At 31.2% G+C, this 14,973-nt stretch overlaps 3 protein-coding genes across 14 annotated transcripts in view; 2 read left to right on the top strand and 1 right to left on the bottom strand.

The window, feature by feature from the left end:
* The window catches only part of LOC117177572 (procollagen-lysine,2-oxoglutarate 5-dioxygenase), a 30,014-nt gene that overhangs the window by 3,119 nt on the left and 11,922 nt on the right, over window positions 1–14,973 (bottom strand). For all 4 annotated transcript variants that reach the window (XM_033368394.1, XM_033368392.1, XM_033368393.1 and 1 more), the window contains 2 exons: window positions 1,459–1,780; window positions 906–1,010 (listed from right to left, as the gene is read on the bottom strand). In XM_033368394.1, the coding sequence (XP_033224285.1) occupies window positions 906–1,010; window positions 1,459–1,780 (427 nt within the window). The remainder of the gene's footprint in view (window positions 1–905; window positions 1,011–1,458; window positions 1,781–14,973) is intronic.
* On the top strand, window positions 2,070–4,946 carry LOC117177574 (immunoglobulin domain-containing protein oig-4-like). Of its 3 annotated transcripts, XM_033368397.1 has the most exons (6): window positions 2,088–2,144; window positions 2,388–2,520; window positions 2,624–2,759; window positions 3,002–3,192; window positions 4,315–4,464; window positions 4,570–4,728. In XM_033368397.1, the coding sequence occupies exons 4-6, from the start codon at window positions 3,010–3,012 to the stop codon at window positions 4,726–4,728; spliced, it is 492 nt and encodes a 163-aa protein (XP_033224288.1). In that variant the 5' UTR covers window positions 2,088–2,144; window positions 2,388–2,520; window positions 2,624–2,759; window positions 3,002–3,009. The 3 variants fall into 3 exon arrangements, with proteins under 3 accessions (XP_033224290.1, XP_033224288.1, XP_033224289.1); XM_033368398.1 differs by lacking the exon at window positions 2,624–2,759 and having other exon boundaries at window positions 2,388–2,594; window positions 4,570–4,946; XM_033368399.1 differs by lacking the exons at window positions 2,388–2,520; window positions 2,624–2,759 and having other exon boundaries at window positions 2,070–2,144.
* LOC117177576 (immunoglobulin domain-containing protein oig-4-like) overlaps window positions 9,089–14,973 on the top strand; it is a 10,168-nt gene continuing 4,283 nt past the window's right edge. For 2 of the 7 annotated variants that reach the window (XM_033368401.1, XM_033368404.1), the window contains exons 1-5: window positions 9,089–9,185; window positions 12,047–12,181; window positions 12,475–12,657; window positions 12,815–12,964; window positions 14,299–14,457. In XM_033368401.1, coding sequence (XP_033224292.1) covers window positions 12,481–12,657; window positions 12,815–12,964; window positions 14,299–14,457 — 486 coding nt within the window. In that variant the 5' untranslated portion in view covers window positions 9,089–9,185; window positions 12,047–12,181; window positions 12,475–12,480. Of the gene's footprint in view, window positions 9,186–11,191; window positions 11,244–12,046; window positions 12,235–12,474; window positions 12,658–12,814; window positions 12,965–14,298; window positions 14,748–14,973 lie in introns of those variants that run through there. The other 5 variants (XM_033368400.1, XM_033368405.1, XM_033368402.1 and 2 more) reach the window with 5 other exon arrangements.

Genomic DNA, 14,973 nt, shown 5'->3' with positions numbered 1-14,973 from the left:
GAAAATTAAAATTCGAAAATTTTTTCTAAAGCCTCCAGGGGACTTCGTTTTCGCACGAAAAAATTTTATGTGCCCTTATTGCATCCGGACCCACAATTTGACCACAAAATATAATTGTTGATTTTTCATTATTTTTGATACAAGAAAAATGTCAATTTTAGATTTTTCAAGAATATCTAAAAAGTTGTTATGATAATCTAGTGGGGCTTTTAAAACGCGATGTTTTTCTGCCCTTGACTATTTTCATTTCGTGCGTTGTTGGGCTTACAATGTTGAGCTTGGATTGATTTTTAAAATGTTATAAATGCTATATCTCTGATAATTTTTTTTATCGAAAAAAGCCGTTTGAATAAATGGAAAAATAAAAAACAAATGTTTGATAAAAGATGATATACAACCAAATTTTACGGATTTGTCACATATATTAATATTTAAAATGATTACTGAAAACTTTTAATCTTCTAAACACTTAAAAGAATATTGTTTTTGCCACTCAAATATTTCATCTGAAGATTAAAGAAATTGTGAGACATCTGAAGATTAAAGAAATTGTGAGAGACAATTCACAGGTCTTCGTCTTAATTTCAAATATAAATTACCATTTTTACGCTTTGGATCCCCATTAGTCGACAATAATGATTTATTTCTTAAAGTGAAATATTTTTTAATTCTAACATAAACTTCGCAGTAAAATTAATAAATTTGTGTTGGTATCTGTAAAGTATAATTACAATGATGAAACATTACGGAGTACTTCATACAAAAAATATACTGAGGGCGAAATTTTCCACTGTATGCATGTAGAAAAAAAATTAATGACAGGCTGAATGTATTGTTTTATGTTTTGTTTGAAATAACAGACCAAAGATCAATATAGAAAGTAATTATTAAAAATTTATGTTTACCTTATTCGATCCATCAGACCACTGGCCAAAATTCTCCATAATTTCTATCATCTCTTTGGTCATTCTTGTGTTAATAATAGGGAACCAGTAAACATCTGGGCAAGGCTGGAAAAAGAGTAAAGCATTATATTAATTACATTTAAAATAATATAGCAGGGATAATAATATTGACAATATTGTGTCTATTTTGAATGACTCAATTGATAAATTATTGATTTCTTTAAAATTTAAATAAAAAATTTCAAACTGTTTTCTTTTTAAGGCTTGAAGTATTTGAAGTTTTAAAATTTTAAATGATGATTTCTAGGAAATTAAAAACTGAAATTCTACAGTTCAAATTTGCACAATGTGAATGAAATAAAAATGAACCCTCTTGACAAAAATTTGAAATCAATCAAATTCCACTTAAATCTGTTTCTCGATTTAATATATTTTGCCCAGTTTTGATACAATCCCAATGAATTTATTATTCTTTCCAAGAAGTAGCGATAATAAAAAATGAAGGATGGAATTATTAGTACCTAAATTCTAAGCATTTTTCGAAATTAATTACCTGTATAGGCACTTGACCCTCCTCAAAATTCTTGCTATAATTCTCATGAATGTACCTCTTTTCCCAATCGAGCTTATTATCAAAAATCTGATACAAGTCAGGATTAGTCAAGGAAGTATCAAACGAATCAGGAATAACCAGATGTCCAAACTCCAGTCTATTACTGACGTACATAAATATAAGCCTTTCTCTGTTAGCTGAAGCAAATGCCATATCCGGGTCTAAATCGCCTTCCGAGTACGAGGGTCGAGTTTCTTTGTTCCTAATGATCGTAGAGTTGATTAAATAGCAACTGCTGATGAATGGCACGTTCCAGAGACCCCTGAAGCATAAAAAATATAAATTATATTAAAATCGACTTCTTTCCCGTAGCATTTTTAATTTTCAAGCACTTATTTTGATCATCATCATACAAGAATATTAACACGCAACTCTAATCTCTACATTGTAGGATCTTTCTCAGTAATAATCCTTTAATGTTTTGGCAAGCCATCACACTCTCGTTGAGATTGAGCGATGCGCTTGCTGGCAATGGGTTATGCATAATTATTCAATTGAGACTCATAATTCTCTCACCACTGTATGAGTTTCCATCTACTGTGGTCCCAACATATTTTAGATTCTAGGTACAAAACGGTTTCATTCAGTGCACTTTGTCCACAGGGAACACAAGTTTTCTTAAAGCGGTAAGAAATTTTTATTTATTCTTTAAAAACTATTCTTAATTAGAAATCAGATTGTGAATCGGGTGACACGAGCCCTCACTTAAGGGTTTCGTAGGAAGGAGTCAGGTTAAGATTTTTCCGCTTTTTGTCTTTGTTCTATTTGTGAAGATTTCCAATTCCGCATGTTGGTTTTAAGTTAAATTTGGGAATAATTCTTTAATGCTGATGTTCGGAGTTTAAAAAGAAATATTTTCGCTTTTTCAGAAAATTTCCGCACCTGTTATGGAAGTTTCGAGCCAAATTTGAGTCAATTTTGAAAGTTTCCTCGCATTAGATACTTGAAACACATTTCCATACAAAAAAAGGAAGTCGGTAAAAGTAATGGTTTCCGAGCTAGGTGTGTTAACAGGGTCATTTTGAGTAAAACGGATTTATTAGATCCATAAGACACATCTGCATGCAAAATATCAGGTTGATAGACCTAGCACTTTGTGTTCTAGGCGTATTACTAATAGGGTCATTTTGAGCCAAAACGCCTACATTTTTACGTATTAAATAGCAACGCTATGATACGCATTTTCCTCAGAGTTCTCAGTATTTTTCCTCGTAATAGAGACGCGAAACACGGAAAGACAGGTATTTTACCAACTGTATAAGGATTTTCTACGAAACCCTAGAAATAATGGGTAATATTTTTGTTTTTTTGTTGAGTCATTATGTGCCATGAATTAAAATTGAAGATATTATCAAATTTCATTACTCGATTAAATTTTTGTTCTAAGGAATAAAGTGTTTTTAATATTGGGTCTGAATTTATTTTTATTTATGGGAGACGTGGATATTAATCTTGAACTCTAATATTGATTCCTTAATGTCAGGGTAAATTATGAACTGGTGGTTTTATTGTTTGCTGCTCATGACAATGGCCTCTATTTATGCGGATGCTGCAAAGGGAGGTAGAGGAGGAGGCAGACGTAGAATAACTGGGAATATTAATCGATTTGGAGTTCACAGTATGCCAAATCTTAGCCGAAATCCTGCCAGTGATAATTACTACGAAAATAAGGATGTGAGTCGACTTGCTTCCGGAGCTAAAACAAATAAACTATGGCTTATCGTTTTTCGCCTATTCAACTTTTAAAAAAATATTTGTCTTAAATTATAATTAACCGAGAGAGGTGCTCAGATAATTTTTGTTTTACCGAATTACTGTTTGCACTCATATTTATTTTTCCTCATTGCCATTTGTCATAATTTTCCTTTGTCCGACTTACCATTTCCCTCATTTTTTTCGAATACCCATTTAGAATAAGTTTCATTCCTTCCGAATTACCAGTTTGCACTATTTAAATTCTTCCGAATTAGTTGCCACTTGTACTTACTTTAGTTTTTCTTGACTTATTATTTTCCTTCGTTTTTGATTTTCTGAAAGGCCATTTGTCTTAATATTCATTCTTCCGAATCGTCATGTAAAAAAATTTTATTTTGTATAAAAATGGGGAGATTAAAATCATCCAATTAGAATAATTAATTTCAATTATGAAAAATGGCGATTTAGTCAAATAAAAATTACAAAAAAAATAATGGCAAATAGTAATTCGAAAAAATGATAAAGCAAAATATTTGTTTAGAAGAATGAAAATTATGACAAATTGCAATTCAGTCAAATAAAGATTCAGTTAATATTAGGAAAAGTAAAAATTTCTGAAATATTCATGCGCATCCAACCTGTGCGGCAATTATAAAACAATTCTTTCGCACTTTGCCAAATAAGAGAAATGGTGGGAGAATTTTTTTGAATTAAAATATATTTTTAAAGTGTGGAAGGTTCGAATAAATTTGTGAGACCAGGTATTTCTTGTCAAATATAATTTGTAAAAAAAAATATCTCACGGATTTTCTGGAGTTAATTTATTGGAAATTTATAAGAAGAAAATTCACGAGTGGGAACAACCAAGTGTCTTTTTAAAAATCAGTTGTTTTTTATTTGTTCCTCATTAAATTATGAAGAAAAATAAAAGGCAATAATTTTCTGAAATTGCAAGTACGCTGTTATAGCACACAACTGTTCAATTGTAAAGAATGTAGTATTTTTACGAATGGAAAATTGGGGGAAAAGTGTTGAGTATTGCACAATAAGTCTAAAAAAAGGTCAAATGTGAATTAATAAATCAATATTTTCCCAATTCAGGCAGCCAGAATTGTAAAATCATCGCATTTTGAATTCGATTACATGCTGGGAAGAAAAATTACATTTTTCTGTATGGCTGTTGGTGTTCCGAGGCCTGAAATAACTTGGTTTAAAGATGGTATCGAATTATACCACCACAGCTTCTTCCAGGTGAAATTATAATCATTTCAAATGATAACTTATTGATCTTATCTTTGAAATAAATAAATAAATTTTGTATTCAATTTCAATATTTTTGAACCGAAAAATTTTCAGGTGCATGAATGGCCAATTGGAAATGATACAGTGAAATCTAAAATGGAAATTGATCCTGCGACGCAGAAGGATGCAGGATATTATGAATGTCAGGCTGACAATCAGTATGCAGTGGATCGACGTGGCTTCAAAACCGATTATGTTATGTTCTCTTATTAACAATAAGCTTCAATCGCGAATTGCATCTAATCATAATTCTGAGCAAAGGCAATTTTAAAAATATATATACATTATTGACACAAATCGGCAAAATTTTAGAGGATTTAGTTCAAGCTAAAAGACTAATTATATTTTTTTTGAAGTCCTTTATAGTTCCGTCTAAACTCTTGAATCTATTTTTATAATTTTAAAAAATATGTAAATTTTATGTACACTTGAAATTCCGAATTTAAAAATTAGGGACATTTTGATTAATTTGCGTTTTAACTGTGATATTTTTAAATTTTTAATTCTATTACATTAATAGTGTAACTTATTGCAGAACTAATTTTTAAAATTTTCGAATTTTGGACGTTTTAAATCTAAAAAATCCAGAAAGTATTAATGGTAGTAAGAAAGAAAACAATTCGGAAACATTTTAGGCAGGTCTTTCCAAAAACAGATAAGATTTATTGTTATAATTTTGTAACTGCAAAAAATGCAACAATGCATTTTTTTGAACATTTTAAAGTATTATGCAACTCCTAATGCTTCTATTTACCACTTTTATACTTGTAAGTAGTTATCTATTCTGTAAAGTTTCAATTGGGAATTTTCCAAATTTACACTATACCAATTAAAAAATAATTCAATACTGAAGATTTAAATTCTCGATTCGTTGAATATAAAAAACTTATTGTTGAAATTTTCACGTACTTCCAATTGAAATTTGAAATTTGTACCAACAAATTTTAATTCAGAAAGGATTATAGGATTAATATAGAAAAGAAGTATATAGTTTTATAGCGTGTGTGTGCATACCCGAGAGAAAATTCTTCGACTTGGTTACGATTCGAATTGCCCCCAATCAAGGCATGCTGAAGTCGAAAAGCTCGACTTTAGCATGTCTAAGGTTCGATGCGGATCCAGCCTTCAATTTATGTCTTGGAGACAGGTTTCTATGTCCTGAAGTCGTATACTTATATCTTGAGTCGAATTTTGATGACTCCAAGACGAGCGTTTTATAACTTCAAGTGTATACCTTTCCTAACAAAAAGGATCATTCTGACTGGCATAAAAGCTAATGTTTGTTAATGATTAAACAATATTGTATATTTTTATACAATATATACATTTCTATTTACGGATTTTAATTTGAATTATACTCGTTTGGCGAGGATACCGAAAATGTTGTTTGTTTTACGTATTTCTAACGGCTTAGGAGATCCTTCCATAAAATGACAATTTTAATTTTTTTGAATAAAATTTTTTAAGTTTATACTCACTCAAACCCACAGATTCTGAATTTTCAAAATAAAATTAACTAATTTAATACTTAAAAAATTTTCATTCATCAATTTTAATATCATTTCTGAGTCAAAAAAGGTTCGTCTTGAGACAAGTTTATGCCGACCATCTCAGCCAAGACAAGGCTCGTCTTAAGACAAGTAAACCTCTCATGACCATGAAAGTAAGACGAATGATTATGCCTCGACTCCGTTTTGAGACGCAGCCAGACATCGATGTCTTGAAGACGAACTCAAGACATCACCAAGTCGAACTCAATTTAAAGCGTTTTTACTCGGATTAAATTTTAGGTAGCGCCGATTTTGGGGCTGACAGTGGGTGAGAACTAACTCATTATAGCCTGCTCCGAAAGCAAAATGTCACCTGGACGAGGTGTCTTAAACGTTGACTCTGGAATAGCGGCCGACCTCTCAGCATATGCAGCCTTATCTTTGCATGTGGGTCTCTAAAAAGATAGACGAACCCTTTTCCCTAGCTTCTCGTGGGGACAACCATGATAACACTAAACATAGTTTTAATAAGTGCTGTTCAAAACAATGGAACAATTGGTCCAATACTTTTGAGCGGACGGAAGCTCTATGTACTGCAAAATTTTAATGTGCAACCTTGCATACGACTGAAATTTTGTGCCTATTTATATATTTTATATAAATCTAACTGAACAACCCTAAATGTTGTAGAACTCAACTCCAGAGCCTTATATACTGCGAAGCCCTGTTGGATGTAATCTTGATCTACATTCGAGAAAGAACGATCGAACTTTCTAGAAATCTGTGCATCGAAATATTTACAATCTTTGATTGCTCTTTCTCGAATGTAGATGAAGATTACAGCCAATATCGATGTTTCTAGAAAGTTTGATAGAAAAAACCTGTATCTTTATACAAACTTGAATCAATCGATCGTTCTAGAATTTAGGTATAAATCACATATGAACGTTTCTAGAAATGTTATGCAAGAAATAATCTAACAGCTGATTGAAACTGCAGGCAACGAAGCTAACAGAAACTTCGATCGATCTATCTAAAATCTAAATAAATTAAGGTTGGTTAGAGTAAGCGGTTATTATGATTAACTGCGTTGATGTCTCTAGTACTAGAAAACGTAACGATATCGCACGTCATATTTCAGACAGACCTTATAGAAACTCCAATGTATAGAAAATCGTCAGGGATCACGTCAACATTTCTGAAAGGCTTGATACACTGAATTTTAAATATGTACCATTCTAGGTGGAAGTTGATGACATCGATTGATCTTTCCCGAAAAGCCATTAGAGATTACATTCAATATCGATGATTATAGAAAATTAAACGACATAGAAACCCTAAAAAGCAAGAACTTCTCATGTTCAAATCTGCTAGAAACTTCGATGTATAGAAAATCGCCGGAGATCACGTCTAGAATTCCAGAAGGTCGATTATTTTCCGAAAACCGGGGAATCCCCAGAATTGGATTCTTGGTTGGTATAGCTGGGATCCACCTCGTTAAGTAAACCATTAACTCCTAGAAAGTTCCAGAACTTAAAGAATTCCTGATCAGGTCCCTGCGTGTCAATGAGAGGCTAAGAAACTTGCGGGGACAATTTATAAAGCGGTCGTCCTTAGGTTGCTCCCTGTCCTCACGGTGTACAAGATTTTTTCCGGATCATCGTTTTGAATATATCTCGTAGTCTGTAACAACCTAGCTCAAGGTTGTAAGACGTGGTTACAGCTGAAATTTTACCACGGTTTCACCGGGAGCGGATGCAATTCCGCGGTTGTCCTTATAACAACCTCATGACAATTTTTTTTTTTTTCAACGAGGAAAACTTTCATAAATATTTTTGAACCTCTTGTCATCAAAGTTACATTCTTAATACTATAGAAATTAAATTTCGTATTCAAAATGTAATGATCAAAATTTGTGTTTAAAGTCTTTGATTTTAGATATTAAAAAATAGGTATTATAGTATTTAATTTAATTTGCGGATCATTTTTATTAGCAAATAATTGGACCTGAGTGGAGTAATGTTTCTGTTATATCAAACGCGGGTTCTCCCGGACATATTTAGTATTCACACGTACGACAGTTGATCTCTATGTCAACTAATTTTATTGAATGAAGGTTAATAATTTTGGAAATCTTCCATTAAAGTATGGCAACATGATAGGACTGGAGACTTTATCAGTGGAAACGCATTGTTTTGAAATAATGTAAAGAATATAGTCAAATTTAAAAACTCTATTCCTACGAGAGGGACCAGGGAGAGAGTAGGAGAGGGTAGGAGAAAATAATAGAAAAAAGAAACTCAGTTCCTACGAGAGGAACCAAAAAAAGTGAAAGAAAATAATAGAGAAAGAAACTTCCTACAAGAGAAACAGATAGATAAAGATTACGGATTAAGAAATAATCATAAAGTAAAAAGAAGGAATAAATGTGGTTTTATTTTGTTAAAATCGTTTAACTGAAATTCGCACAAAGAATTGTTCCGATTCTGTCAAGAACAGGCGTGCCTTTTTAGGTTGTCTACTTTAAGAAAAACTATCAAAAACTGAGCTCTCTTTTGCTTTTATACTCTTTTTAGAAGACCAAGTAAAAATATGGTACTGAGTTTTGTTGGCCATAACTATGAGCTTATTTCACAGACCTAAGCATTGCGAACTTATTTGAATTCCAAATTATTACGTTAGTATCATTACATTAGTAACTTAAAATTATAGGAACTTTAAATTGATTTAATAAAAATGATAAGGATTTTTTTTCAAAGTGTAACAAAAAATTTAAAAGTAATAATAGTTTGTGTAACATCTGAAAGTCCAATTCATAAACAAACAAAAATTAAAAAAAAAATTAAATCCCGCTAGACATCTATTGCATTTTTCTTCAAAAAATATAGTGCTCAAACTGTTCTAATCTTAATTATTTTGTTGGGATTTCTTCATAAATCGGATTTATTGAAGATATAGACATGTTATATCGAAGATACAGGCATCTGGTACGGAAGATATATCAAAGATGATATATAGTAGGGTTTTGTATTTGGCGAATAATATAAACGATTGTAGTTACGAGGTATCAACTATAACAATCTAATAGACAGGATAGGGGAGATACTAGGGAAGTGATGAGTAGAGGCTTGTCAGTTACATCGGAGGTCTGTATCGTCAACGAACACAGTCTGTAGAACTGTAAGTATTTAGGGTATCAATATCAAAACTAAATCTTTATATTGAAATTTCATGATGACTATTCAAATCTCCGTAAAAAATTCCCCATATCTAACCATTTTTTCTGAACACTGAAATTTTCGAAATTCAGGCCTTTATAGTTAAACACTTTCAATTACATAGTTTCATCAATCATTATACATCTTCAATGTAAAAGACACTAAATTTAAACAATTTTTATTTTGAGGTCACAAAAATTAATATGGGAAATAGGGGAGACCATACTAAAGTGGATAATAATTAATTAAGAATACCAATGTATATAGAATACTTATTCAAAGACGACAAAACACTTAAACACAATAAGCGTCAATAAATTATTATCTATAATTAATTAGCTTATGTTTATTAGTATTTTCTACGACACAGCCGACAGAAAGTTTGGGTCCGTTCGAAAATTCATACTTCACTTTAAAGAGGAATATCTGTGCAGAAACTGTATCTGCGAAAATTATGTGTCGAATCAACCTACGTTAAAATTAGTTTAGTGAACAACTAAACAAACATTTAGTTTCAAAGTTAGAAGCTTTTTCAGCGAAATTAACATTTTGAAATCTTGCGTTCAACTTTTTGCCAAATTTAGAAGAGTGCTCCTAAAAATTTGGAAAAATCATGAAATAAAAAGCAAATCCTGCTTATGAAATCTAAATCTAGAGCATGAATAAATACTATGTAATGGCTGAGTACTTATTCAAACTATCTACTCATTCAATATTAATTTTTGGAGCTAAAAGTCCGAGATTTTTCATTAATTTTCATTGTTTATAAGGTGCAGCATCAGATTCTTTTATATTCCTTTGTATATACAAATATGAAGTTGGACCTTTTACAAAAATAAAGTTAACGATGAATCTCGGACTTTTGGCTCCCAAAAATGTATATTGTGCGAAAAAATATTTTGTATAAATACTCAGAAATGGCATAATATTTAATCGTGTTCTTAATTTAGATTTAAAGAGTATGATTTTTTCTTGATTTCATGATTTTTACAAATGTTTAAAAACACTTTTCTAGATTTAGCAAAATTGAACTCAAGCTTTCAAAATGTTCAATTTGCTAAAAAAAAACTGAAACTTTGAAGCAAAATATTTTTTGACGCGTTCATTAAAGTAGTTTCGACGTAGGCGAATTCGTTCCTAATCTTTTAAATGATTCTACTTGCAAAGTTGTACATTCAGTTTTTTGCACAGATTTTCGTCTTTAAAGTGAATTATGAATTTTCAAACGATCAAAGGAAATGTACCTAAATTTCTGTCGGTGGTGGGAAAATATTACATTAGGTAATAAGATTTTATTTATCATCAATTGATAGGACGTTTCAGTATGTTTTTTCCCGTAGAATACGAACCTGAAAGCGAAAATGCTAATATTTTTGAAATTTTTAGAAAGACACGTTTGAAAAGTGAAATCCTCCATTTTTTGCTGTTTCTGAAGTCTTATGTTAAACCAATTAGAAATGCTAATGGTTTCTAATACGGTTAAAATGAAAGCATGCGGAATGTTTAATTATCCTGTTTCCGAAAATGAAGTCGTGTTTTTTAACTTTTTTTCACGTGCGCAATGCGATTTCTTCATCTTTTATGTGATATTGAACATTAAATCTTGAACATCTGGGAAAATATTAAAGCTACGAAAAAAGGTTAGTTTCAGAAGCAGTGCTTCAAAATACATGAAGGAGTACCATCAAAATCGAATAAACACGATTTTTATAATATTTTGTAACTTAATGTCATCTACTGTTGGCTAAACTCTCCACTTTTAGGGTATCTCTTTCTAAGCAATCAAAGCATTATTAAATTAAACAAATTTAAACTTAGAGCGTTTGGAATTAAATGATTTTGAATACAGGATGTGCGTAGAATTGTAGAATATCCTATCGGAAGTTATTAATACACAAAAATAAAAAATTGAAGTTATATTTTTAAATTTTCAAGTTTTTTACCAGGGTGAATAGAATGAGTATTCGATGTTGTGTGTTTTTGTTTTACTCGTATTTGACCGGGGGGATAAAATGTCAAAGTAAGCTATAAATACATTTAATTAATTTTATACACTGTGGGACGTACTTTTAGAAATGTTGTGTAGGCTAATTAGCAACGTTCCGGGTTAATTCTTCAAAAATTTAAGTTCGAAAAACTTTAAGAATTAAATGATTTAAATGTAGGCCTTAAAACCGAAATTAACGTTGACCGTTATATCGAGGTTCTGCTGCATCTAATTTTAAATTGAAGCTACGAAAAAAAGAGCGTTGTATCAACAAAAGTTTTTTGACTGTGGATTTCAATAGAGTTATTATCTTTGTAACTGCTTGTTTTTACATTCCGCGAAACCACTGCGATCGGAAGTGTCAATAAAAATTTGAAAATATAATTCGGAAAAAAATGTCAAAATAGTCGAGTTTATTTATTTTACATTAATCTGAAATTCAAGTGTCGTTTCTCAAATCTAACTTTAGAAATTTTGAACAATCACAAAAACAGAACATTGATTTTGCTTAAATGTCGACAAAAATTCAAAAACTGAAGTCGGTAAATTTTGAAAATAACTATTCTCCCTTTTAAAAATGACATTTTTGGTCTAACTAGCTCTGACGCTTTAATACTGGTACTTCTGTTTTCTTTTTATTAACTTAAGCTTTTCCAGACTCTCTAGCGCCCTTTAATTCATGTTTGCTTGTATTCTGATTAAATCAATTTTCTTTTTCTTAACCTGGCTCAACAGTTATAATTGTAGCTTTTGATATTTTAGATTGATAAAAAGTAAATAAACACGATGATTTCGACATTTATTCAAAAATTCATGTTTCACATTTTTGTTGACAGTTTGGCGATTGCAGCGCTTCCGTGGAATGGAAAAACAGTTTGAAAAGGAAAAAATCTACAGAACTCTATGGCCAAAAAGCTTGTATTGATACAACGTTCTTTCTGTCGAGGCTGCAATTGGCCCTACCAAAAACTGTACAGTTAAAAATTTGGAATAATTTAAAACATTCCTATTCGAGAATAAAAATGTACACCTTCAAAAATAGACCATTTTAAGTTTAGGGCAATTTCCTTAGATTGGATGAAATGCAGCATTCGCAGCTTTTGAAAACTGAACATAACAAAAATCCTGTTCAAAGAGAAATTCAGAATCATTTTGCCCGTCCACTTTTTTTTATTAGATTGAAAATAATACTGTAGAAATTTGCATAACTGAAAATTATATACAATTATACATTGATGACTTAAGATCGTTTTATTGATTTCAGAATACCATGCCTCGTACGACATCGGTGCTAATTTTTCTGGCATTGCTTTTGTTAATTTCGCAAGAAATTTCTGCAAGAAGAGGACGCGCCAGAAGTAGAAGCAAATCTAGAGTTCAAATTGGTTTACCGATTACTGGAAAATACCGCGATCCGGAAAGCGACCAATATTACAACAATCAACACGTAAGTATTCAATCAATAAAAGTAATCAAAACATGTTCCAAATTTTGTTAGTTCTTTGGATGGACACCCGGTGTTATTTTTATTGAAGAAATTCTGAATCTAATTTTGATATCTCTATTGAAAATAATTGATATTCCTTACATGATTTTTTCCCCAGGGAGCGAAGATTATTCTCGCGTCTCATTTTGATTTGGAATACGTTCTCGGACACAAAATTGCTTTTCTCTGTGTTGCTCGCGGAACTCCAAGACCTCACATAACATGGTATAAAGACGGAAACGAAATTTATATTCATCTTTATCTACATGTAAGTTAAAAAAAATGTTGCATAGTACGAGAAATGATAAATACAGTGAACTTCCGCCTATTTTAAAGGACTTGCAACGAACACGTTCGTTAATTTTAAAGCTGGAGGGGTTCCCATCTCTACCGCGACATTCAGGTTATTTGTGCCAAGCGACGTTCATTAGCTGTATGTAACTTTTTTAACAGCGCATGAGCCAACAAAACAAGCGCAGGTCGATTTGAAATCTATAAATGCTATCAATAATAATTAACATATATATTTCAAACAAATTATCACTTTAAAAAAATTAATTAAATTGAATGTAAGAAAAAGTTGATTTCTTTACACAATTTATTATTAATGCAGTATTACAAGTTTACACTATGTAATTTTAAATAGACCCGTGCTTCTTTTTGGCACATGCGTAGTTGAAAAAGTCACAATCCGTTAACCTACATGCATTTCAGTATGCATGTACTGTTTTTGTTGACGTACGACGTGACAAATATAACATTTCCTTAAAATAGTACAATTTGCCAACGAAAAATCAATATAATAAAATCAAAAAACAACTTAAATATTTCGCGGAATAGTGAATTATAGCATAAGGTCGCGGTCATGGAAGGGTAGGTGGATATGTCAGGAAGGTGATCATAGTTCTTGACATATAGGAGTGCAGACAACTTTTTGGAGAAAATATTCAAAACGTAAAAGTAAGTTACAAAGGTCTGAATAGTAATATTTTTCAAATGTAAATACATTTGCACAATTCTGTTTCATCCCTTTATCGAATGAAGAGCTTTCAGATTTACGAAATAAAATCAACTGTCCGAAATTTAAGGTTAGGTTACCCGATCTGATACACCAACCTGAAATTTTGTATATTTTATTTCGTAACACTTAAAGGTCATCAATCGACAAAAGAATGGAAAATTACTGAGAAAATAGATTGTACACTTGCAAAATATTAATATTCGTATATTTAAACTTACTTTTAGGTATAAAATATGTTCTGAAAAAAGTTGTCCGCATTCCCAGGACATCATGCTAACATACTCAACTCAAACGAAACGAACGAAGGCTTCCTGCTCTTCGGAGTTTCGGACCTCCTTTTTTAACTGGTCAGCCAATGACGCGAGCGTCACCGTAATGTCCGTACAAAGACCGTGGTGGGAAGTGACGGAACTGCGCAATTTCAAATAAGCGTGTATATAGGATTTCGAATAGGCAATCTTTAAAATAGGTAGAAGTTCACTGTATTATTTTGGATTTCCATAAGTACACCTGATATTTTATTATTAATAAAAATAACAAGGGGCACACAATTTTCTTTTTTATTCGCTTAATATTTTTAGGTGCATGAATGGCAAATTGGAGAAGACAAAATCAAATCAAAGTTGGAGATTGATCCGACAACCCAGATGGATGCTGGAGTTTACGAATGTACAGCTGATAATATGTATAGCATCGATCGTAGATCTTTCAAGACTGACTTCTCTATTGTTTTCGACTAGGTATATATAAACGTAGTTTATACAAAAAATTATATTTGAGAGACCAAGCGAAAGAATTGGAACTTTTTTGTATCGTCACAATGGAGAAAAAGTTTTAAGATTGGTAGATAATGAACATTGAGGTAGAATTGAGTGAAATAAGTAAGAGATGAGAGAGATGCATACGTTTATATATTTTCTATTAATTTCCCTCAATAAATAATCGTGAATATTTAGACTTTGATGGAACAGCTACACGCACAAAAAAGTGTATGATATCGAGTTTAATAAAAAAAATATTGGATAGCAAATTTAGATTTTTAAATTTTGTTCAATCATTTAAAGAGGAATTTTATGTTTTTAAACTACGTTATACTTATTACTACAATTATCATTATTTTTGGTTACTTTTTTACTTTTTTACCCCTTTTATTAGCCTAACATATAAGTTCCACACTTGATTTCCATGATATAAAATAAAGAATAATTCAAAGTTTGAGCATATGTAAACAATCTGAAAAGTTTATGTGTAGACCT

Source organism: Belonocnema kinseyi, chromosome 7 (assembly GCF_010883055.1).
Source record: "Belonocnema kinseyi isolate 2016_QV_RU_SX_M_011 chromosome 7, B_treatae_v1, whole genome shotgun sequence".
Lineage (NCBI taxonomy): Eukaryota > Metazoa > Arthropoda > Insecta > Hymenoptera > Cynipidae > Belonocnema > Belonocnema kinseyi.
The sequence above is the reverse complement of the archived record's forward strand: the minus strand, read 5'-3'. Positions and strand labels throughout refer to the sequence as shown.